Source organism: Cetorhinus maximus, chromosome 19, assembly GCF_964194155.1.
Source record: "Cetorhinus maximus chromosome 19, sCetMax3.hap1.1, whole genome shotgun sequence".
Lineage (NCBI taxonomy): Eukaryota > Metazoa > Chordata > Chondrichthyes > Lamniformes > Cetorhinidae > Cetorhinus > Cetorhinus maximus.
The window spans coordinates 47,208,250-47,231,537 of NC_135897.1; the positions used below are offsets into that span (position 1 = coordinate 47,208,250).

The 23,288-nt window shown below is 48.5% G+C and overlaps 1 protein-coding gene across 2 annotated transcripts in view; it reads left to right on the forward strand.

Annotated features, from left to right (window-relative positions):
• Nucleotides 1-23,288, forward strand: part of veph1 (ventricular zone expressed PH domain-containing 1) — a 276,124-nt gene that overhangs the window by 234,829 nt on the left and 18,007 nt on the right. For both annotated transcript variants that reach the window (XM_078563800.1, XM_078563802.1), the window contains exon 12: nt 6,733-6,850. In XM_078563800.1, the coding sequence (XP_078419926.1) occupies nt 6,733-6,850 (118 nt within the window). The remainder of the gene's footprint in view (nt 1-6,732; nt 6,851-23,288) is intronic.

Below are 23,288 nucleotides of genomic sequence, written 5' to 3' on the forward strand. Positions count from 1 at the left end.
ATTCAACAAATCAGTAAAGATCAGCTCAACTTGGCATTTTTATTTGACATTTGGAACTGCAAGTGGTAAAAAGAACCTGAAGAAGATTTAGTTCCGAAGAAGAGTCACATTGGATTCGAAACGTTAACTCTGTTTCTCCCTCCACAGTTGCTGCCAGACCTGCTGAGTTTTTCTGGCATTTTCTGTTTTTATTTCAGATCTCCAGCATCCACAGTATTTTGCTTTTATACTATGACAGAAAGAATCCATGTGGGCTGATGCAGAATAGTCAGGCTAAGTAGGACACGTTAATGAATAAATGAAATATATAACCTATGTGCCACAACAATGCATTTTGTCCTCTTGTTATCATTCTGCTTGTTGTAGGTCAAGGTTGTACACAGTGTAAGTAGCGGTAGAACTAGTAATGACTTTTCCTTCTGAAAAGCCGCTGTAGTTCTGGAAATAGCACATGTTTATTTGGTCTGCGATGCTCATTGAAATTGGCCCCGTTAGAGGACTAGGGTCTGCAACCAAAAAGCTGTATGCTTCTGCGCATAAATGGCATCATAAGAGGATAGTAGGTATACTCGCCTTCCAGACACTGGCCTCCTTTCTATGTGAATTGTGCCATGACCACAACTGCCATAGGCTATTTTTCACCTGTGTTCTTTTGACCAACAGATGCAACACAGGAGGATGGGGCTGACCATACAAGCACATCCACACATGATCAGTCAGTGCAGTCAGTTTCACAAGACTCATCTCATAGTGCTAGGAACACTCAGGCAGAATCATCCCAGAATTGCACTAAGTGCGGTAACAGGCATGAAAAACGATATTTCACCCGCTGGCCACAATGGTGGGTTTTTGCCCCTTCCCGACGCGTCCCACATCATTAATAATGCGTTCACGGGAAACACTCCAGATCACTGGCGGGCGGGCTCGGGTTTGCCCACCACGCCGTGACCTCAGCACCTCCTCACTCCAGGCGCCATATTTAAAGCGCACCACAGCACAGCCTACTTCATCCTACAGACCAAGACTGCTCCAGGTGACAATGGCCCTGAAAGCAAAGAAGACAGCAGCCCCCAAATTTAGTGATGCCTCTCTTGGGCGCCTGCTGGATGCAGTGGAAGGCCACCACAATGTCCCCTACCCCCACTCTGTCCACAGGAGGTCCAGCTGAGTCATCAATCTGGCCTGGGAGGCGATGGGAGTAGCAGTCAGTGCCACCAGAGCACAGAGGAGGTCAGCCATCCAGTGCAGGAAGAGGATGAATGCTCTTATCCGTTCTGTCAGGGTAAATCAACCACCTCATCACTCTCAACACATACACTCCCAAACCCATCACACATCCACAGAGATCTTACACCTCAAGGGACAACACCACTAACTCTCACACACACCCTCACAACTCCAACAGGCTCATATCCTCTGGAGCTCACATACTCATCTTATCCATGTCTCTGCTCGCCACACAAACATTCCATGCTGTGCCATGTGTCCTGCTCACACTCACTCCACCTGTTTTCATGCAGGAGAAGCTGGCTCGCATGAGCAGAGAGCGGTCCCAGACTGGGGAGTGGGGGTGGAGTGGCTCACATTAGGCCCCTCACTCTATTTGAGGAGCATGCCATCACGCTGACTGGTGAAGATGTGGATCGTGCCTGCAGTGACACTGAGGTTGGCACCCTCACGAGGATCCTGCACCACATCTCTCTCTGCCAACACAACTCTCTCTCTCCTGCTTTTGACTCTGCTGCCATGCACTAATTATCTCTACTCTGGTTCACAAGAAGCTCTGCCAAGCGACCAATGCCCTCTGCCTGACAGCCCCTCAGCTCCATTCATGTCCTCACCCCCAACCAAGAGAATTCCTCCTCCATTGAAGAGCTGGAAATAAGCAGCCTGGAAGACCTGTCACAGTGCTTACCCACGCCCTGCACCAGCGCAGAGACACACACCTTGGTGGGACCTAGAACTCAATCAGGCTCAGGTTCACAATCTGGTGGTTACCATGTGGACAGGTGTCCGCAGCAGGAGGGGTCAGGTTCAGCCAAGCTCCCTGGCACATGAAGGACTGCTGGGGATCAGGCATCTGTGAGGTCCGAGTCAGATAACGAGCCTCTGTATTCGGCCTTCCAACTCATCGTGTAGAGTCGGCACAAGGCGGGCAACATCACACAGAGCTGTTGGAAGCCCTCAACAGAGTGGCACGTGAGTCAGAGGAGTGTGTCCGCCTGCTCGCTGATGAAGTGGTGCTCACATGTGCGCATGGAGGTCTCCATAGTAAGAATGGCAGACGTCATGGAGACCCCGGTCCAGCAGAACGCGGAGATGAGCACAGACCTGCATTCCATTGCGGTAGCCGTGGGTGAATTCTACAGTGGCAACGCGAGAGGGAAACGGGGCATCTCAATGTATCTCCAGGTGCTCCTTCCCCTTAAGAAGTCAGGTTGGGGCCTTCAGGCATCTGAAGGAAGGAGGAGCAGCAGCTGGACACTCCTGGGTCATCCACTCAGGAATCTCAGAGGCTATCCTCTCCCTCCAAGTCCCCTTTGCCTGTGACCCCCCTCAACCTCGTCCTCTATCACCGCAAAGGGGGCAGCTGGCCCACAGAAGGACAGCCAAAGGGACCCCCGAGGCCTCAGCACTTCAGAGGACACATGCCAAGGTCATCAGTGGCAACAAGGCCAATTGTCACACAGGCTGTCTTCACCCCTGCTGCAGATGTCAGGGCAGCACCTATAAGTGGTAAGCCTAGAAAAGTTACGAAATTCTGATCACAATTGGTTGCTCGGGTGAACACACCTTGTCAGTTTATAATCCTTTATAATCTCAAAGGTTCGTCAGTTTCACTGAATAATGTATAATGTTGTCTTTCAGCTTCATTGATAGACTTTGTGAGTCCTCTGCCTGCATCTCCATGCCCACCGCACCACCACCCCCGCCCGCCCCGCCAACCCCCCCCGACTAGCTGTTCAGCTGCATGAAGCTGGACCACGAGTGATTCTGGAGGGAGAAGTGTCTGTAGCAGGGCCTTTTGGAGCCTCGTGGAAGCACTCTCCCACACACGCGGAGCCTTCATCCATCACACTCATCTTGCTGTCCTGAGCATTTTCAGTGCTGCCTGTCGGGGCTGTCTTTCAGTTGTCCATCTGAGCTGCATCTCCACCCACCCATTGATCACACTCCCATGCAGCACCTGTGCCTGTCCAACATGAGGTTCCGCTCAGTTTTGTATTCAACAACCATGGTCGTGGTCAAGTAAATCGTCAGCTCCCCTGTCCTTTCCCCTCCCCCAGTCACCCATGTCCTTTCCCCGTCACTGTCAACCCCCCCTGACCTCACCTTCTACCTCCCCGCCGTCACTGACCAACCCAAACCCTTTTCTTTCCAGGATGTCCAGGTGAATGTGTACATTCCCTACCTTCCTGAGAATCCCAACCCCAACCACATTGACCTCCCAGACCTCCTCCTTCCCACCCCCAGGGTCTGTGTCTGTACCCAAGTTCCCACCAACCATCCCTTCTACCGTTACCGTGGCATCCTCACCCTCCCACCATACCGGCTCCCCCTGCCCCCTCTCAGACTCACCATTCCCTCCTACCACACCCACTCTCAGTTCGCTCCCCAGGAAGCAGTCATTGACTCTACAGACCCCTCTCTTGCATGTTTGCCAGGACATCCCCTCCATACTCCCTCCTCCACCCTTATTCCCTCTTCCCCTTAACACCTTCCCCCCTCTTCATCCCTCCTCCTCGAATACCTTCTCACTCCCTCCCCCAAATACCTTCTCCCCGCACTCCCCACTCCCCCGAACACCTTCCCCCCTCTGCACTCCTTCCTCCCCTCAAACACCTTCTCCCTCCATACTCCCTCCTGCCCTGCACCTTCCACCCCCTCTGTATGCTCTCCTCCCCACAAACAGCTTCCCACTCTGCACTCACTCCTCCCTCTTACACCTCACTCCCAAGATTTCAGCATTCTCCCCATACTCCCTCCTTCCCCACCCCCCACCAAGTATACCTTCCTCTCCCGCTCACAGCTGGACCTTCCTCCCCCACCCCTTCACCGATCACCCATTACAGCCCATGGCCAAGACCATGATGTTCCGAAGCAGATCCAAAGCATCAACGGAGACCGCCCGACTTCCGTGAGCTGCTTCACAGCAGAGCCATGTCCATGAGAATCCATCCAGGATGCTCTGCATGTGTTCCTCTGAGGTCTGGTAGCTGTAGGGCTCCAGCAACTTCTGCTCCTCGGATGTCCACAATCTGAGCAAGGCCCTAACGATAAGTCCTGACTTCTGCGTGTCACACTTGTCCAGACGTGTTCTAGGCCAGCGTGCTTTCCCATCAGTGTAGCAGTAAATCGGGCGTGGGGGATGATTCCAGCTGGGCCATACTTTGTGTCTCATTAACGGGTTGCAAATTGGGTTCAAGCTGGCCTCCAGCGGGATTCGTGAGATGATTCTGCTGTGATTTCACGCCGCTGTGAAACTGATTTCTGCCCCTGCCACCAAATTATGCCTCCCCCGTCCACCATGACACCCGCCGCCAACAGGACCTGACAACTCTGCCCTCAGTTTCTCAGTATGAACACACTTTAGTGAATGATGGTAGAACACCAAAAGATCATGGCTAGACCCAGGCAACTTGTAGAGAGGATGGCAGGCTCTTTACAGAGTGTTAAGACACTTGTCAATCCAGTGATGCTTAGGGTTGGAGATTTCTGTGCAGATCCCTTGGAACAGAGGATGCTGGAATACTGACTCAATACTAGAACCTGGCATGGACTCGATGGGATGAATGGGCTCCTTCTGTGCAGTAATGACTCTGACTTTGTGAGCCCAAAACGGTCACTCAGCTTCATGGAGCACAGTTTAAATGCAAGTCTTGGAGTGATGCAGAAGTGCAAATGTCCATTAATGTAGGCTAACTAGCTAAAGTCATCAAGGAATTGTTTTTCCAAATTTGTGTCGATATGGTGAATATTACATCCACAATCTCTGGAGGCATGGCAAAAGTGTGTTCAGTTTAAAGATTTAATGAGATATAACTTATGAATTAAAAGGAGCTAAAATGCTAGCCTAACTACGGTGTTTTATTCTTCACTGCTCCCATATTCCCAGGCCTTTGACTACGCTGAAAACTGTTCACTCTTAACATCCTGCCTTAAAAGTGAAGTCAGTGTCAGAATGTTAAAATTAATCAGCTTCTTTTGTTACTAATGATTTTCTTTTATTTTGACAAACTGACCAACTGTAAACTTATCTAAGCCTATCCATAGGCAAACCAAAAATTCTGTCCTAGAAATTCTCTCCACTCTCAGACTCTCTAATACTGGGACAAAAGACAAACTCGTGTGAAGTTTACAGAAGAACATGGGGCAGAATCTTCTGTTTGGCGAGCGGGGGCGGGGCCTGCTCGCCGACACGGGGCCTGCTCGCCGACGCGGGGCCTGCTCGCCGACGCGGGGCCTGCTCGCCGACGCAGGGCCTGCTCGCCGACGAGGGGCCTGCTCGCCGACGCGGGGCCTGCTCGCCGACGTGGGGTGACGTTCAGCGTGCGTCCCAACATCACCCTGCATCATTTAGATTTTCAGGCCAACGGGCGCGCAGCCGCCGACCTGTCAACGGCCTATTAAGGCCATTAGAAAACTAATTGAAACCATTCATGGACCTTAAGGTTGGCAGGCCGGGAGCCCTGGCGGGCTTCTGAAAAAGCATGAAACCTCATCCACGGGTGGGATGAGGTTTCATGAGTGATTAAAAAATCTCAGAATATTTCAAAATTAAAGTTATGGACATGTGGCATGTGACAGTGTTGCATGAGGAGGCATGGCAGCGAAATTTTTCTCTCACATTTATTTGAAGTTTCAAATCTGAGCCGATCTCCCGGAGGCAGCGCTTTGCCTCAGGGACACCTATGCACTCTTTCACGTGCATTCGAGAAAGAGCGCGTTCCCAGTTCAGGGAATCCCCTCCCCGCCCGCACAGGGAGCACATAGCGCTTCCTGGCGGACGTCACACTGGGCAGGCCTTAATTGGCCTGCCCGCGTAAAATGGCGGCGCGCCCCCCCATCGGGGGCACCGATCGGGAACCCGCCTGCCCGCGCCCGCTCCTGCACATCTCCCCCGAGGGGGGGGGGGGTGGGGGAAATGTTGGCCATGGTCCCTGCATGTATTGTCCTGAGATAGAATTCTAAAAGATTTTAGTAAAGCTAGTTTACCTATTCTAGTCACTGTACGTGAAATGTGTAGCTGCTAAGTAGTATTGTTGGCATTTTTAAATGTCAGTTTTTAATTTTTTCCCATGCTTTACATTTAAGCAAAGTTGTTTAGTGTTATACCAAAGTGGCAGCTCTTAGAATGCATTGATCCTCTAAAAACTGCTTGAGTTGCAACAATGCTGCTTTTAGATGGAAGAACACAAGGTCCATAGTGGCACAGTGTTTTGCCTGGGCCATTGTTGCACATCTTCCTGCAGCCAATTCGGAGCTTCAGTTTAGACCCTGGAGCAGATTGCTTATCTTGTCAACTCCTATTGAGAAGACCATGGTATGGCAAGAAAAATGGATGCTTGCTTCCTCAAAAAGAAGAAACAAATAGAATTGTCTGAATTCTTCAAGTAATTCCTGAGCTAACTAGCTGAATTTCTCACTGAAGCAAACTGATCAACATGTCTTTGCTCTTTTTCATGAACCAGGGACTTTGCGTAATAAACTTTAATATTAATGTTTAAATAGGATCTCGACAGGCTGCAGACGCATCTTGAAGATGTGAGGTTTTTTGACTTGTTTGGTTACAGTGAGGAAGCAGGAGTCTGGCAGTGCTTCATGTGCAACAATCCTGGAAAGGCTACAGGTAAGAATATCAATATTTTGTAGACTTGTTCCTAAAGCTTACCCCAAAAATGTGTCTTTATTATTTTTATGTGGCGTATGTGGATTTTCAGGAAGCCTTTGACAATGTACCACACAGGAGACTATGGGAAAAGATCAAGGCCTGTATGGAATTAGGGGGAAGGGAGAAAATTGAATTTAAAAATAGTTACAAGGTGGGAGGAAACTAAATAGGGGGAAATATGGGGTGTGGAAAATTTTAACTTAAAAGAGCAATTGAGTGGTGGTTAAAAGCACTTAAGTTAACCACATATCAGGAAGCCAGCTCCAAGCCACTGACTTCTGCGTTTAACCGCAGCACATTAAGCTGAATGCAAGAAACCACCTCAGAGGTGAGTTGTCACTTTAAATGTTAAGAGGTAACTAACAGCTGTTTTAACTGGGGTTTTCATCTTTAACTATGAGTGCTTAGGTTGCAGATCAGGCCGATTTCCCACAGGTGCAGGGCATCATTGACTGTACATGTGTGGAAATCAAGACACTCCAAATCACCCAGGAGTGTTTGTGAACCGTAAGTTCTTCATTCAACGTGCAGCTTATTTTCAAGCACCAAAAGAACGCAACAGTCCTGAAATAAACAAAGCATCTGTTTTACAGACACTTTAAGCCTTGTCTTACTATTCATCCCAAGTGAAAAGGTCACTTGCCGGGCAGCAGGCAAAATGTGCTCGATGGGAAAGTGGTGTAAATGAATAATATTTATGTGACTCAAAAAATAAGCAGAAGCATAACAATCTAACATTGTGTGACACGCCCATGTGCAAACCCTTATGCCACTTTTTCTGCTACTCGCACATGGTGAAACCCCTGTGGCTTTAGGAGAGGTAGAGGCAGGCTGCTCAGAGCCCCCCTGGCATTCTCTTGTTTTTGGAGTCCATGGGGGCCCACCAAAGACTATTCCACATGCACCTGCGCAGGGGCAGACTCAGCTATCGGGACACAAGATGAAAACCCAATAATCTATTTTACCAGCCCATCCAAGTGTGGTTCCCCCTCCACAATGGTGACCCAGCTGATAAGGGCATGTGTTATCTTAAAGCTAAAACTGTTACTGAGAAGGTGCCTCCATTAGGACCTCTCTCTCTCTCTCTCTCTCTTTCTTTCTCTCCTTCCTAAAAAGGCAACCTGCTGCTGCTGCTTCTGTGCTGGAGAACCCCCTATTGTCTAACGAGTTTCAACAGCCAACCTGCTGTCATTCATTGAATGGCAAATCTGCCCTTTGCCCATTAATTGGCCAGTTCAGAGGAAAATCACAGCCTGTTGGCTGTTCCTCACTCAGTGCAGACTGATGTCAGGGTCCAGAGGCCTGCAGGGAGAATATTCCCCTTTATGTATTCTTAAATTCCTCTCTTTATTATTTCTTTTAAATGGCTAATGCCTCCACCAAAACAGCATCATACAATATTATTCCATTATGTAATTTTAATACTTTCGCTTGAGGTGTTTTAATGGAATCTTTGATTAAAATTTGCAATAACTTGCACAGTAAAACTCATTTGATACGTTATTGCATATGGTTGCACCTTTTTAAAGCACCTCTTTAAAATAATGTTTTAGTTTTGTTAGTCACACAACCTTTGTGTTTTCTAAAAGCATTGTGTATAAAGATTTGCTGCTATAGTGCTGTATATGACAATATAGGACATGAAAGTTGAAAGTTTGAGTCTCGGAAGTAAATGAGAAATTCACTCTTCTTGATTGCTACATAGTCTGTGGCCAGGGAGGGGGAGGGGTTGTTGCATGGCGGGAGGTGGGGTATAGTGAAGATTTATCTGACAGAAGGAACACTCCTAAACAATAGAAGTTAATCTTCTGTCCTCTGATCGCAGAGCAATATGAATTGTTACCAAGTAAGTTGAGAAAAGCTATTTCCACTGTTCAATGAATCAGTAACTGGAACACCATAAATGCAAGTCACCAAAAGAATAAAGAAAGACCAAGATATTTGTGCACTGGTTTGTTGGGACAAAAATAGTAGTGGAAGCAGAATCCATAATAGCTTTTAAAAAGGAAATGGATAAATATTTGAAAAAGAAAAAAATTAGAAAGGGAATGGAACTGAGTGCAGAACTCTTTCAAGCTGCTGCCATTGACTCAATGGGCTAGAGTGTTGCCTTCTATACTACAGATTTCTATGATTCTATGAATTAAGTTGACAAATTGACATTTTATTCCCTGAAATGTAAATTATCTTGGATGGAAGGATGGATGGGGCCTGAACATCCTTGAACACAATGGAGGAGAAGGGTCTGAAGAAGGGTCATAAGGACTCGAAACATTGGGCAGAATTTTCCTGTTGGCATGCTGGGGCAGGCCCCCCCACATTCGCATGTAAAATGACACGCGGTGATGCCGGGCGAGCATCCTGATGTCACCGCGCACCATCGTGATATTTCATTGGGCGGGCGCGTGCTGATATCTGCTACACGCTCGCCATTAATTAACGGGCTACTTAAGGCCCTTGACTCAGCAATCGACGCTGATTTTTTGGCGCCTGTGCAATCTCCGGGTCGGTGCATGGGTGCAACGGGCAGGCGGGTAGGACACATTTGTATAAACCTCATCCACGGGTAGGATAAGAGGGCTCACTGGGGTCGTGAGTGTGCTCTCTCAAGTATTGATTTTTCAAAGTTTTGAAACTTGCCTGTGTGATCTGCAATACTTCAAAACGCATACCAGCTGCTTTGTCTGGACTCTTAACCCTCAGGTCAGCACTCTGCAGTGAGGAATCTTTTTTGGGCCTGCAGGTTTCTGGAAGCCTTTCCATAGCCTGGGAATGGGAGCTGAATTCCCCACTGGAGGCACCTCCACTGAGGAGGAAGGGAGGGCTGGAAGGAGGCCAGGAGTGCACATTCAGCCTCCAGGGGAGCCACCTTTGGGAGGACACAAGAGGCACAGGGCCAAGAGGTAGAACAAAGCAGAAGGGGCCGCAGACGACGCCACTATCCTGCTGCCAGAGTATACAGGCGGCAAAGCAGCTACCTCAATATGTCTGAGATGCAGTGCCGAAGAAGGCTTCGTCTCTCAAGGGAGATGGTCAACTATATCTGACAGATGATCGGGCCTGAGATCCCTGCTAACTGTGTGGGTGGACACCCCATGCCAGTGGCTCTAAAGGTCACAGTTGTGCTCAACTTCTATGCCTCTGGCTCCTTCCAGGGGTCGGTGGGTGATCTTTGAGGTATCTCCCAATCAGCTGTCCTCACTTGTGTCAAGCAGGTCACAGACGCTCTGTTCAGACGTGCATTGACCTTCATCCACTACCGCTGGGACCAGGCAAGCCAGACACAGCGAGCCAGAGGCTTTGCAGCCATTGCTGGCTTCCCTCACATCCATGGTGCAATAGACTGCACACATAGAAACATAGAAACTAGGAGCAGGCGTAGGCCATTCGGCCCTTCGAGCCTGCTCCGCCATTCATTATGATCATCGCTGATCATCCAACTCAATAGCCTGCTCCCGCTTTCTTCCCATATCCTTTGATTCCTTTTGCCCCAAGAGCTATATCTAACTCCTCCTTGAAAACATGCAATGTTTTGGCTCAGCTACTTTCTGTGGTAGCGAATTCCACAGGCTCACCACTCTCTGGGTGAAGAAATTTCTCCTCATCTCAATCCTGAATGGTCTACCCCATATCCTCAGACTGTGACCCCTGGTTCTGGACTTCCCCATCGGGAACATCCTTCCTACATCTACCCTGTCTAGTCCTGTTAGAATTTTATAAGTTTCTATGAGATCCCCCCTCATTCTTCTGAACTCCAGCAAATATAATCCTGTGGCCATCAAGGCGCCAGCAGGTGAGCCCTGTGCCTTCGTCAACAGGAAGGGCTTCCACACCATGAACGTGCAGATAGTGTGTGATCACAGGATGCTGATTCTACAAGTCTGTGCAAGGTACCCAGGCAGCTCCCACAATGCCTACATCCTCAGACACTCACAGGTGCCGGGGCTCTTCAGTGCTCCAGCCCGGCTGGATGGATGGCTACTGGGTGACAAGGGCTACCCCCACAGAAGGTGGCTCAGGGCAGCTCGGTCATCTCAAGAAGCGCTTCCAATGCCTGGACCGCTCAGGGGGCGCACTCCAGTACCCTGAAAATCATGTCTCAGTGATCGTGGTTGCATGCTGCGCTCTCCACAATCTTGTGCTGGAAAGGGGGCGACACTGTCGACAATGAAGATGTAGACGGAGTGGCTGCGGCTGCACATGAGTCCAGCAGTGATTCCGAGGATGAGCATGCACAGGGAAATGCTGAGAGGGTAGACACTGACCCGGGACTACTCCAGGGAGGCAGGGACACCCGGGAGGCTTTAATCCAACGAACCTTCAGCTAGAACACCACAGATGGATCACCAGGACAAGCCTGGGCTGTAAGCTCCATACTCGATACCTATGTGCGAAAACATCCAGGTTAGGAACAGTAACTAAGGGTCTTGTTAATAAAGCTGAATGTCCCACAAAGCACTCCTAACAATTTTGGAAACCATACACATGCAGAAGAAAAGAGGCACCCTCAGCCATGGTCACATGTCTGAATTTAATATCACAGGCAAAGAAACTTAATGAAACAAAATGACAAGGGTGTTCCAATTCAAAGCAAATCATAAAGGCTTCATCTCGGTCCAACACAAGAGCACCAGTGAGAAACCCGTGGTGTGCCTAAGATGCCTTATGTTTACGTTTCCGGGTGCTATGTCTTGGTGCTGCCCTATCGCTGGGAGAGGTGTCTGAGACAGCCTGCTGACTCTGCTGTCCTGTTGGCCTCGATGACCTTGGTGGTCGTTCTCTAGCCCATGAAGCCTGTGCTGGCCCTGCCTGGGAGGGACCTGCCAGTTCCACAACTGGCATCTCCCCAGTTGTCATGGCCTCACCGGATGCTATAGTCACTGGGAAAGGGGCGGAGGAGCTGTCACCCTCATCCAGAGCACCCTGAGAGGTGCCCGCAGAGATGACAGGCAGCTGCTGCGACAATGTAAGGTTGCTTCGGACCTCCCTGCTCACCGTGGATGGATGGGCACCAAGCTGGGAAACTTGGTACCCACACCATCTCCCACACTGGCACTGACCAGCTGAGGTCAAGGCCAATGTGAGGGCTTGCTGGTCAGAGCGCATCCCCAGGAAGCCCTGATGGTCTCCTGGAGTAGGCTCTCCACGAGAGTCGCTACTCTCTCCATGGAGGACTCATGGCGCTCGGACATGTGGATCATTGCTTCGGCGATTGTCCGCATAGTCTCCTCCACCACGGAGACCAAGCCAAGCATAGCCTCATGTATCTCCCCCAGATGCTCCCGCACACCCGGCCGCATTTTCTGCACCTGCTGCATAGCGGACGACTCCAGAGGCACATCATCAGGCACTGACTGAGCATGTGCCTGGTTCCCTGCAGTCCCACAACTGCTGGCGCCATGGGCACTCTCTGTCTCTGCCAGCTCCCCCAGCGACTGTGAAGTGCCCTCACTGCTGTGCCCCGATGTTCTAACTCCCACTGAGGTGCTAGTATCTGTGCTAGTGCCTGCCTGGCAGAGATGATGTGACGCTGGTGAGACTTCAGGGCCCTCAGGTGTGAGAGGGGGCCTGTGCTGCTGCTCCTCCGGCCCTGCTCCGCTGATGCTGAAAGGAAGAACAAGAACATTGGATCAGTTAATGTGGAGATGATGACAAAGTGCATCCCGGTCCCCCGGATCATTGTGCGCTCATGCTTCCATAAGCAGTGGTCAAGCCATTTTACAAAATTAAATCACTTAACATTCAGCACTGCTATGGCTATTGGGAGAACAATGCTGACCTCACTGCTGGCCATACATACCTGGCCATGGCACCCCAGCCTTGCCGACACCAGTGTACCTGGGCCTCTCCAAATCCAGGGCCTCCTGCTCAAACCGACTGAGAATGGCTAACTGCACCTGGCTGCCGCCAGTCCTCACACACTCTGCCGCATTATGAGCATTCTTCTCCTGAAAATGAGAGAAGAGCATTGATTTGTGCAAATTGTACATGGACTCACTTTGCGCACGGCCGACCCCAACCAGAGTGGGACATATCAGGGCTCCAGTGCCTCCTCACCCCACTGCTGCCAAACACTCACACAAAGATGCTAGATCTGTTCCCCACCCCACCCTCCCCCTCACCTTGGCCACATGCTGCCTACATCACATTAGGCACCACACGGTATAGCCTTCCATAGCAAGGAGGCGCAAGCACGTGGAGCGGAGAGGGCAGCAGATGGTTCATTGCCACGCCACCTTGAAGCTCCCCTCCCAGCATCTCATCACCCTGACTTGGACATGTCCTGCAGTTTAAGCACTGCGCCTAGGTGCAGCTCCTTCAGGTTGCCCCCAAAACAGTCATGTGGGTCTCAGTGTACTATATGCTGCGGGTGTAGAACCCATCTCTTCACCACCCTCTCAGGGTGACCTCGGCATGGGCAATATCTGTTGGCCCACCCAGCAAAGGACACATGCCCTCAATGATTCAATGCAGACACTAACTCACACTTGGAGGGTGGGTGGGGAGCGGCAGCAGTGGGGAAAGCCGACCTGCTGGGTAAAGTGACCAATGCCAACATTGTCCTCACCCTTCCAGAGCGCAACAAGTCGTTGAAGCGCTTGCAGCACTGGATCCAGGTGCGCCACACCACGTTGCGGGAGCTCACCACCTCTGCCACCACCTCCCAGGCACGTTTCATGATGTAGGGGGGCTTCCTCCTCCAGTCCTGGGGAACTAGCACCTCCCACCATGCTGCTACCTCCTCGAGGAGGGCAGCAAGGCAGTCATCGGAAAAACAAGGGGCACACTGGCCCCCTTGCCCTACCCTTCGGCCTGGCCTGCCCTGATGGCATACCCTCCAGACTTGCATAACCTCCATTGCCCCTCTGCAAAGCCCTTCGCCCAGCCGTTGCGAGCAGCCTTTACAAGGCTGCCAGGCTTTCCTTTATACAGGCTGAGCATGCCCGCCGCCGCCCGCCCACTCCCACAATGCATGCATGAAGTACGCTGGACGGGCCTTAATTGGCCCACCCGCGTAAAATAGTGGCACGGACCCGATCGCGAGCGACGACCGGGTCCACGCCCGCTCCCGCTCTGCCTCCCTGCCATTCGGAAAATTCTGCCCATTAACACTTTCTCTCTCCACAGATGCTGCTAGACCTGCTGAGTTTTTCCATCATTTTCTGGTTTTAGTGTGAGGAGAAATTCACTTGTGCACACAGACTTGTGACAAATCCCCAGGGACCAATCAATGTAATGCATAGATGTGCTACACGAATGATTTTCTCCCCCAAAGAGTTTGATAAGAAACATTTGGGTGGTGCAGAAATATTTCTGCTCTTCCTCAAAGTTCCAAATCCTAAATACCTACCTCTGCGAGGGTGATTACTAATGTTTCTGTACCCCTGTCAGTGATTATTTTCAGCCCTGAATTTAATCTATTCTCCTTTCATTAAGGATTTTAATGTGGTGAATTAGATATGTCAGCATCTTTTGTCATCGGGGATAGGATTATGCCAATTTTGATAACAACTGGAACCAGAAGTTTTTTTTCCTTTAAACATTAGTACAATATCAGTTTTAGTTAACCTTTGCTGGTAGGATTTATGATATTTTCCATTGAACAACAGCACTCAAAAGCGTGACTGTTCAAACCCATCAATAACTAACCCCAGTAGTGTATTCCACAATGTGACAACCCTCCATGTAAAAAAAGTTTCTTCTGCATTCTGCACTATATCACTTGGATTAAATTTTGTATCTATGACCCTTTGCTTTAAACCCCCCAATGGGTGAGCTTAGCTCCATTTCCAACGTTAGAAAGTATCAATGACAAAGCAATATTACTCTGATCTGATGATTCTTTATCACTCTAGGCAGGTGCTGGTTTCAAACTGGTTCTTGTGGTATAATACCAACCTAACAGAAGTCATCAGAAGGTGAAACAATAATATTGCCCTTTGATGAATAAGTGGAAGGATTCACAGGCTGATTAACAGTTTGATAGGCTAGTGACATGATTGGTCATCCCATGACATGATTAGTCATTCCATGGCTATAACCCTTTTTATACCAGTAGATGGGGGTTAGTCCTGTCTAGCAGAAGGTTATATGGGCCCCCACAATCCATTCATATCACCCCACCAGCCTCCGCATTCAAAGGATCATCTTCCGCCATTTCCGCCAACTCCAGCATGATGCCACCACCAAACACATCTTCCCTTCACCCCCCTGTCAGCATTCTGTAGGGACCGTTCCTTCCAGGACACCCTGGTCCACTCCTCCATCACCCCCTACACCTCAACCCCCTCCCACGGCACCTTCCCATGCAACCGCAGAAGGTGCAACACCTGCCCCTTTATTTCCCCTCTCCTCATTGTCCAAGGGCCCAAACACTCCTTTCAAGTGAAGCAACATTTCACTTTCACTTCCCTCAATTTAGTCTACTGCATTCGCTGCTCCCAATGCGGTTTCCTCTACATTGGAGATACCAAACGCAGACTGGGTGACCACTGTGCGGAACACCTTCGGTCTGTCCGCAAGCATGACCCAGACCTCCTTGTCGCTTGCCATTTCAACACACCATCCTGCTTTCATGCCCACATGTCCGTCTTTGGTCTGCTACAATGTTCCAGTGAAGCTCGACGCAAACTGGAGGAACAGCACCTCATCTTCCAATTAGGCACTTTACAGCCTTCCGGACTTAACATTGAGTTCAACAACTTCAGATCATGAACTCTCTCCTCGATCCCCACCCCCTTTCCAATCTCCCTTTTTTGTAATTATTGATATATTTTTATTTCCCACCTATTTCTATTATTATTTTTAAATTTATTTCCATCCATTGTTTTATCTCCACCTTTTAGCCTATTTCAATCCCTTCCCCCCACCCCCACCCCCACTAGGGCTATCTTTCACTTGCTCATCCTGCTTTCTACCCTTAATGTCACCATTAGCACATTTTTTTAGATAATATCACTACCGTCAACACCCCTTTGTCCTTTTGTCTATGACATCTTTGGCAATCTCTTCTTTGCCTCCACCTATCACTGGCCCTCCATCCAGCTCCACCTGTCCCACCCCCCTCAACCAGCTTATATTTCACCTCATTTCTATTTTTCTTTAGTTCTGATGAAGAGACATACGGACTCGAAACGTTAACTCCGTCTTCCTCTGCACAGATGCTGTCAGACCTGCTGAGATTTTCCATTTTTGTTCTTGTTTCAGATTTCCAGCACCCGCAGTATTTTGCTTTTATCCATTCATATCCGTTGGGTGCAAGTAGCCCACTGGATGTCAGTCCAAAGTTCAGAGCTGGAGCTCCAGTCCCTGCTTGCCGGGATTGTTTGAAGCAGGATTTGAACACACTTTGCACCCAGAGTGAGAAATGCTATCAACTAAGCCAAAGGCTCTCTCCATTGGAGAAGTGATAATGATGTTTGTTCTAGCAAACATGGCATCCATCATCTGCTTAACAAAAACATCAGCAATTTGACCAGTGTGCTAATATCCCCTGTGGCAGCCTGGAAGGAGCCAGAGATTTGTGGTTGCAGTGACGTTGACTGCAACAGGCAAAACTGGGTTAGTTGCTTGCAGATCTTGTTGCAGAGGATGACAACTCCATGATAACCTCCCTAGAGAACTGCAGCATCATTATGCTTTAACACCCAAAGAACTGCAGGAATGCTGTCTGGGCTCCACACTCTCAGCGGGGGTGAGAATTCCTGTGAGCATGCCTCCTTTTTATATGCTCTCCCTCCAGCACCTTTTGCCCCTCCCTTGTGCTGCTGTTGCTCCTCCTGCTGGAGTGGGATTGCCAGAAAGACCCCCATGAAGAGGAAAGTGCATTGCCGGAAGCTCCTTAAGAGCTCGCAACATTCTACCAGCGATGGTAATAACAACGGCAAAGAAAATACTGACGATGCCGTTGATCCCAATTATTATTTATTTATTAAGCCCTCACCTGTTTCCTGCAGGAACCTGGCTGCCTAAATCAAGGCCCACTGTCAAATCAGAACGGGTGAACAACCAGCAGTAAGTTGATTTTACTCACCACATGAATTCATTCCTCCTCCTCCTCCTCTAGTTTTAGGCACAAATAGGGCAGTAGAGAGACAAAAATGGTGTATTTATGTTTATTGTATGAGTTTGCACTCAGACATTTATCTCTGTTAAGTAATGGAGAAGAGCAATCTCCTTTGTTTCACTGATCAGTTCTAAATTTGGGGGCTAGTTTCAGTGCTCCAACTCATGATGTTATTGTCCTCAGGTTCCAAGGTGAATATTTAGGGCAATAAATATGCAATAGCTCATATGAATTATTTTATATATGGTTCTCCATGCAGAACCAACCAGCACCATTTTCTTCTTTTGTTCTGTATTCTTTTAAAATTTAAAAAATAAGCACTGGTTAACACAAGTAACAAATAATAAATAAAATAAAATTTGAAGAAAATATTGAATTCAGTGTAGTCAAGCACATACAGACACTATAAGGCCATTTACCTTGAATTCATGATTGTTGTTTCTGATGTAGTTTAACTTGCATTAAGCCACACACATTTCTTTTTTATTTCAAATCAACTTGCACTTGCTTGTTGTAGAAAACTGTATTCCTAGCCTCAGATTCCTGTGGTTCCATCTCCACAACATGGCCAAATTATGTGAATGGGTTGTTTGCCGTTAATAACATTCCTCAACAGTCAGCAAAATCTATATTTGAGCCAGTAAGTGGAAGCAGACACTTTACAGTTTCAAAGATAAATCACATTAAAATGATCTGAAATTATCCAGAAAAAATTCGTGGGCTGAATTTTCTACAACCCCTGGAGACAGGGTGGGGAGCCCAAAAATGGGAAGGAAATCCTGTCCCGCTGGTTCCATACACTTTCCCACCTCCACGGGAATATGTCGAAATTGAATAGACAGAGGGAATAGTTACCCACACAGCTGTGGCAGGTAACCTGTTGAGCCCCTTGAGGTGAAATGGCAGTGACCACCCACCGGCTGGCTGTATAGAGATCAGAGCCAGGGGCTCCATTCAATGTGGAAGATGCTGCTCCAAAAATCAGGCAGTACCCATTACTATGGAGGAGGGGGGGGTGGAGGTATGGGGGGTGCTTTCCCTCTCATGTCCGATAGCTCTAACCCTTTTGGTCCTCTCGTTTATCCCTCAAAGGCCAATGACCAACAATGGAGGCACCATCGTGCCTGCCTACGTACATCAGCAACCTCCATCTCCGATGGTGGGGCTGGCGATTTCTGACTGCTGGACAGCTTCCAAATGGCTCTCCAGGCTCAGAAGCCCATCCACCGTTCTTAATTAGATGAGGCTCCCACCGCCTCCAAAACCACCCTCTGGGTCCCTCCACTGGAATTTGTCAGCTCCTGATCCATATTTCATCATGGTGGCAGATCGGGATCCAGGAACAAAAGTCCTGCCCATATTTTGTTAAAAGAAACATTATGGACAGAACTTAACAGGTGACAGGGCTTCCCGCCCCACCACCTAAAGAGTTGGCTGGAAACGTATCCCTGCCGATGCCAGTTGCCCATTTGAGGGCTGTTAATGGGATGGAGACGAGACTTCGGCCCCTTATTCGGGAGGAAGTCTTGCCTCAGAGAGCTTGGCCAGCAGCTTAACCCCAGCAGCATCACCAGGAGCGTGGCCACTGCTGGGTCTCCAAGTTGTCCCACCAGTCAGTCCTGGAGCCAGGATGCAGGTAGGTGCGGTGGGGTGTTGCAGCAGGAACAGGAGAGGAGACAGCAGGAGGGGGAGAGAGGGGTGAGGGTCTTAATGGAGAGGCCAGGGCGTGGAGGGAGCACCTGGGGTTGGGGGGAGAGACCTTTTGGGGGGTCCTGATTGGGAAAGAGGGTCAGTGATGGAGGGTCCCCCTTTCTCCCCCGAGGCCCGAGCAAGATAACCTTCCGGGCCTTCGCCCAGTGACCCCACCCCCACCTCCCTGGTTCCTGACCTCCTCCCACCATCCTCAAAATTGGCCATTAATTAACCTGAGGCCTAGGCCTCACCCATCCCCACCGCCCGGTTAGGGGCAGATAGGACAGCAGCAGAAGGGGCACCCAGGGAATATTACAGGCTCACCTTGCCTGCAAAACCCACTGTGAGCCTGAAAAGTTTTGCCCATGGTCCAAGAAAGGTCATACTCAAGAAACCTTTCATTCTGACAAAAGTTTGTGTGTTGAACAGTTTATATTTGACACAATTTCGCCACTTTCTTCTTGCTTTGCTGTATGTATAAGTTTATAATATAATCCAGCAATAATGGAAGAAATTGAACTTATAAAATCCCCACCAAGCTGAAAAAATGCAAAACAAAAACAGAATTACCTGGAAAAATGCAAACTGGACTATAGGGCAAAAAAAATCTTGGCAAAATTTTGAGAATTGCTCTCGCGGACTGTAGCTGAGGTAAAAATTTTGCTCAATTTAATCATCATAATTCCAATCCAAGTTTAGAAAGTTGCACAACTCCATATCCATGTATTTTTCATTTATTGAATGACATTTCCTAACATTACATGCCAAGTTAAGAGCACAAATATTGGTTTTGACTATATGGTGCTTAATTCAACTTTTTCAAAGCACGCAATATAACTTATTCAAATATTCAAACAAGGTTGTCCAGGATATTTAGAACAAACCTGTTTTTTTCTCTCAATTACAAATTGCAATTTGTGCTTGAGCATGTAAAATGTTTTGACTTCCGAGCTCCCCAGTGTTGGATTTAGGATAGACCCCAAAGATGTGCTGGGGAATCCCTCAGGGAAGTTCCCAGGCAAGAGTTTGCATGGCAATTGCTCAGAAGCACTAATTTCCTTTGGACAATTGTGCTGCACTGGGAAATTGTTTGAAAATGTGGTTTAAATCGCAAACTTCAGATAGTTCTGCTGGGGTTATACCAATAGTTACTCAAAAAAGTTAGAAGAATTAAAACATCTTCTAACTTCTGAGTAACTATTGTAAAGATCCAGACTGACCCCATGGGAAGCCCCTGACCCCCCCCTCACGGGACTCCCCACATCCCCCTGACCTCCGACAGCCCCCAAACTCCGACACCCCCAGACCTTCGACTGACCTTGGCTCCCGACCTTGGAACCCACCTGACTCCCCACGGACTACCGACCTCCCCCCGCCCCTCACCAACACCCTCCCATCCACCACCCTACCCCCCCAGAACTCCAACACCAACTCACCTCACCCACCTCTCCGCCTGGACCTCGGAGCCCCCCAACCCCTGTGACCCCCCCCGGACTTCAGAACCCCTCACCCCAATGACCCTGCTGTGCCTTCGTCCCAATGCCCTACAACCCCCATCCCACGACCACCTCCCAGACCTCGGACCCACCCCGCACCCATTAGCTCCCCCCAGTCCTCAGAACTCACCCCATGACCTCCCTGGACCTCAGAACCGCCCCCAACGTCCCCACTGGACCTCGGGCCACCCCCCCCCACCCCGCATTATAACCCCACCGGACCTGCAACCCCACTCCCCTACCAACAACCATCCTGGACCTCCGCTCTCGACCTCAGACCACCTCCCCACACCCCTCGGACTCCCCCCCCCCCCCCCCCCCCCCAACTCCCGTGGACTCCCAACCACCCCCGCACTCTCCACCGGACCTCTGACCAACACCCCCCAGACCGCCCCGGACACCCCCATCTCCCCAAATACTATCCAGTTACCTTAGACACTTACCTTCTTCCTGGCCTGTCAATTTCCCTGGCCCTTTAAACTTACCTGCTTTACATCAGCAAGGGGGTATGGCTTCCTTGAATCCGTTGGAGCTAGACTTCGCTGGGGCCTGCGAGGAGTCTTTTGCTGCGGGCCCCAAGCAGCTCCGGCAAACAGAACTGTCAACGTAATTTTCTAGACCAGGTACGTGTGCATTTATTTCTTCTGATTCCTGTGGGGCAGCACTTCCCGACACTAGTCGGAAGTTATGGACTTTTGTGGTTAAATGTTCAGCTGTCTAAAAGCGGTTTAAGAAAGCATCAGTCTAAAGGCAGAACTATAAAAAACAAGAATGTAGTATGTTAACTTGGCGGAGATTATCTATGTGACTTATGGATCCTTGATGCAGACCAAAGAAATAAATGACTATTCATGGTAGAACTGTTTGTTTTATTTCACAATAGCCTTTTAGCGTGAACAGTAAATTTTACAGCTGTTCCACAGATGAAAAATTCTGTGGCATTCATATTTGTTCTGGCTTATTAAATATACTCCAAACTGCTAATGCTCATGAGAATCAGAATCTCCCTGTTGTATTATATTATTGTGGAATCCATGACAAATTGATTGTTCATTTTGCGTTTCCTTGAGGTTAAATGAATCTCAAAGGTCATAAGGGGAATTAATTATAATTTCCATATGACATTTGAAATAAATCTCCAATATGTGAACTCCATCTTCTAACATACTGCAACAGATATAAATACCTGTTTGCAGTCTGGCACATTTGGCCCAGATATTGCAGTAGAAATAATGGTGAGGCTATCTGTGCTCACTGTTATTTAGGAATACTTGCACAGTTAAATGGAGAAATCAGGAAGTGCTACAATAATATCTCACAATCAGGCTTGGCATGGAAAGGCACGAAGTTGTAGTAACCAATAGATACCCACTAACCATGTCACAAAAGGTTGGGACTCGTCCATTTAAGCATAAGTGAACTTTCAATGTTATGTCGTAGGCCTAAATTTTTCAGTCAGCGTGTGGGGGTGGATCCGACATGCCGGCGCATAAAATGACGCGCGATGATGTCAGGCATGCGTCCCAATGTTATCGCGCTGTCTCATGATGTTTCATTCAGCAGGCGTGGGCTGGAGTCGGCTGCGTGCCCGCCGATATTTAAACAGCCTATTAAGGCCATTGAGGAATTAATTAGCATCATTGGTTACGTTGCCCATCCAAAGTTAAGGTTGGCGGGCAGGTGAAAAGGCCAAGTGGCCTTTACACTTTTTAGGAAATCTCATCCACGAGCGGGCTGAGGTTTCCTAAAGCTTTTATGAATAAAATTTTTTAAATTTCCGAAATATAAAAACATGCACCATCTCATGAGGGGACATGTTTAAATACATTTTCAAACCATTTATTTATTTATTTTAAAAGCACTTCAATGAAGCGCTCTTTCACGTGCATGAGCAAAAAAGCACTGGACCCCACTCTCCCTCCTCTCCCCACCCTCACAAATAGCACTGAGCGCTACAGCTTGCGTCTTACGCTGGACGGGTCTTAATTGGCCTACCCAGATAAAATGGCTCCTGCTTCCGCCGAGCCCACCCGCTGACTGAAAAATTCAGGCCCTAATTACAGAAACATAAGGACATAAGAAATAGGAGCAGGAGTAGGCCATTCAGCCCTTCAGGCCTGCCCCACAATTCAATAAGATCATAGCTGCTCTGCCTCAGGCCACAACTCCTCTTTCGTGCCAGCTCCTCTTAAACCTCAACTTCCTGATGTTTCAAAAATCTATTTACCTCCTCTTTAAATACTTTCAGTGATCTAGCCTCCACAGGTCTCTGGGATAGAGAATTCCAGACATTCACTACCCTCTGAGAGAAGAAATTGCTTCACATCTCAGTTTTAAATGAGTGTCCCTTTATTCTGTAACTACGTCCCCTAGTTTGAGACCCCCCACTAGTGGAAACATCTTCTCAACCTTTACCCTGTCAAGCCCCCTCAGAATCTTTAAACAAAAATAGAAAATGCTGAAAAAACTCAGCAGACTCTTCTGAAGAAGAGTCATATGGACTCGAAACATCAACTCTGTTTTTCTCCCTCCACAGATGCTGTCAGACCTGCTGAGTTTTTCCAGCGTTTCCTGTTTTTGTTTCAGATTTCCAGCATCCGCAGTATTTTGCTTTTATCCCTTCAGAATCTTGTATGTTTCAATAAGATCACCCTTCATTTTTCTGAACCCTAATGAATAAACGTCTAACCTGTTTAGCCATTCTTGATAAGTCAACCCCTTCATCTCAGGAATCAGTCTAGTGAATCTGTTTTGAACTGCCTCCAACGCCAGTATATCCTTTCTTAAATACTGGGACCAAAACTCTACACAGTACTCCAGGTGCAGCCTCACCAACACCCTGAACAGTTGTAACAAGACTTCCCTATTTTTAAACTCCAACCCCCTAGCAATACAGGCCAAAATTCCATTTGCCTTCTTAATTTCTTGCTGTACCTGCATGCTAACTTTTTGTGTTTCATGCACAAGAACCCTCTGTGCTACACTTTTTTGGAGTCTCTCAATTTAAATAATTGTCTGCCTTTTGATTCTTCCTACCAAAGTGCATGACCTCACACTTTCCTACATTAAACTTCATCTGCCAAGCTTTTGCCCACTCACTCAACCTATCCCCTTGCAGATTCCTTATGTCTTCATCACAATA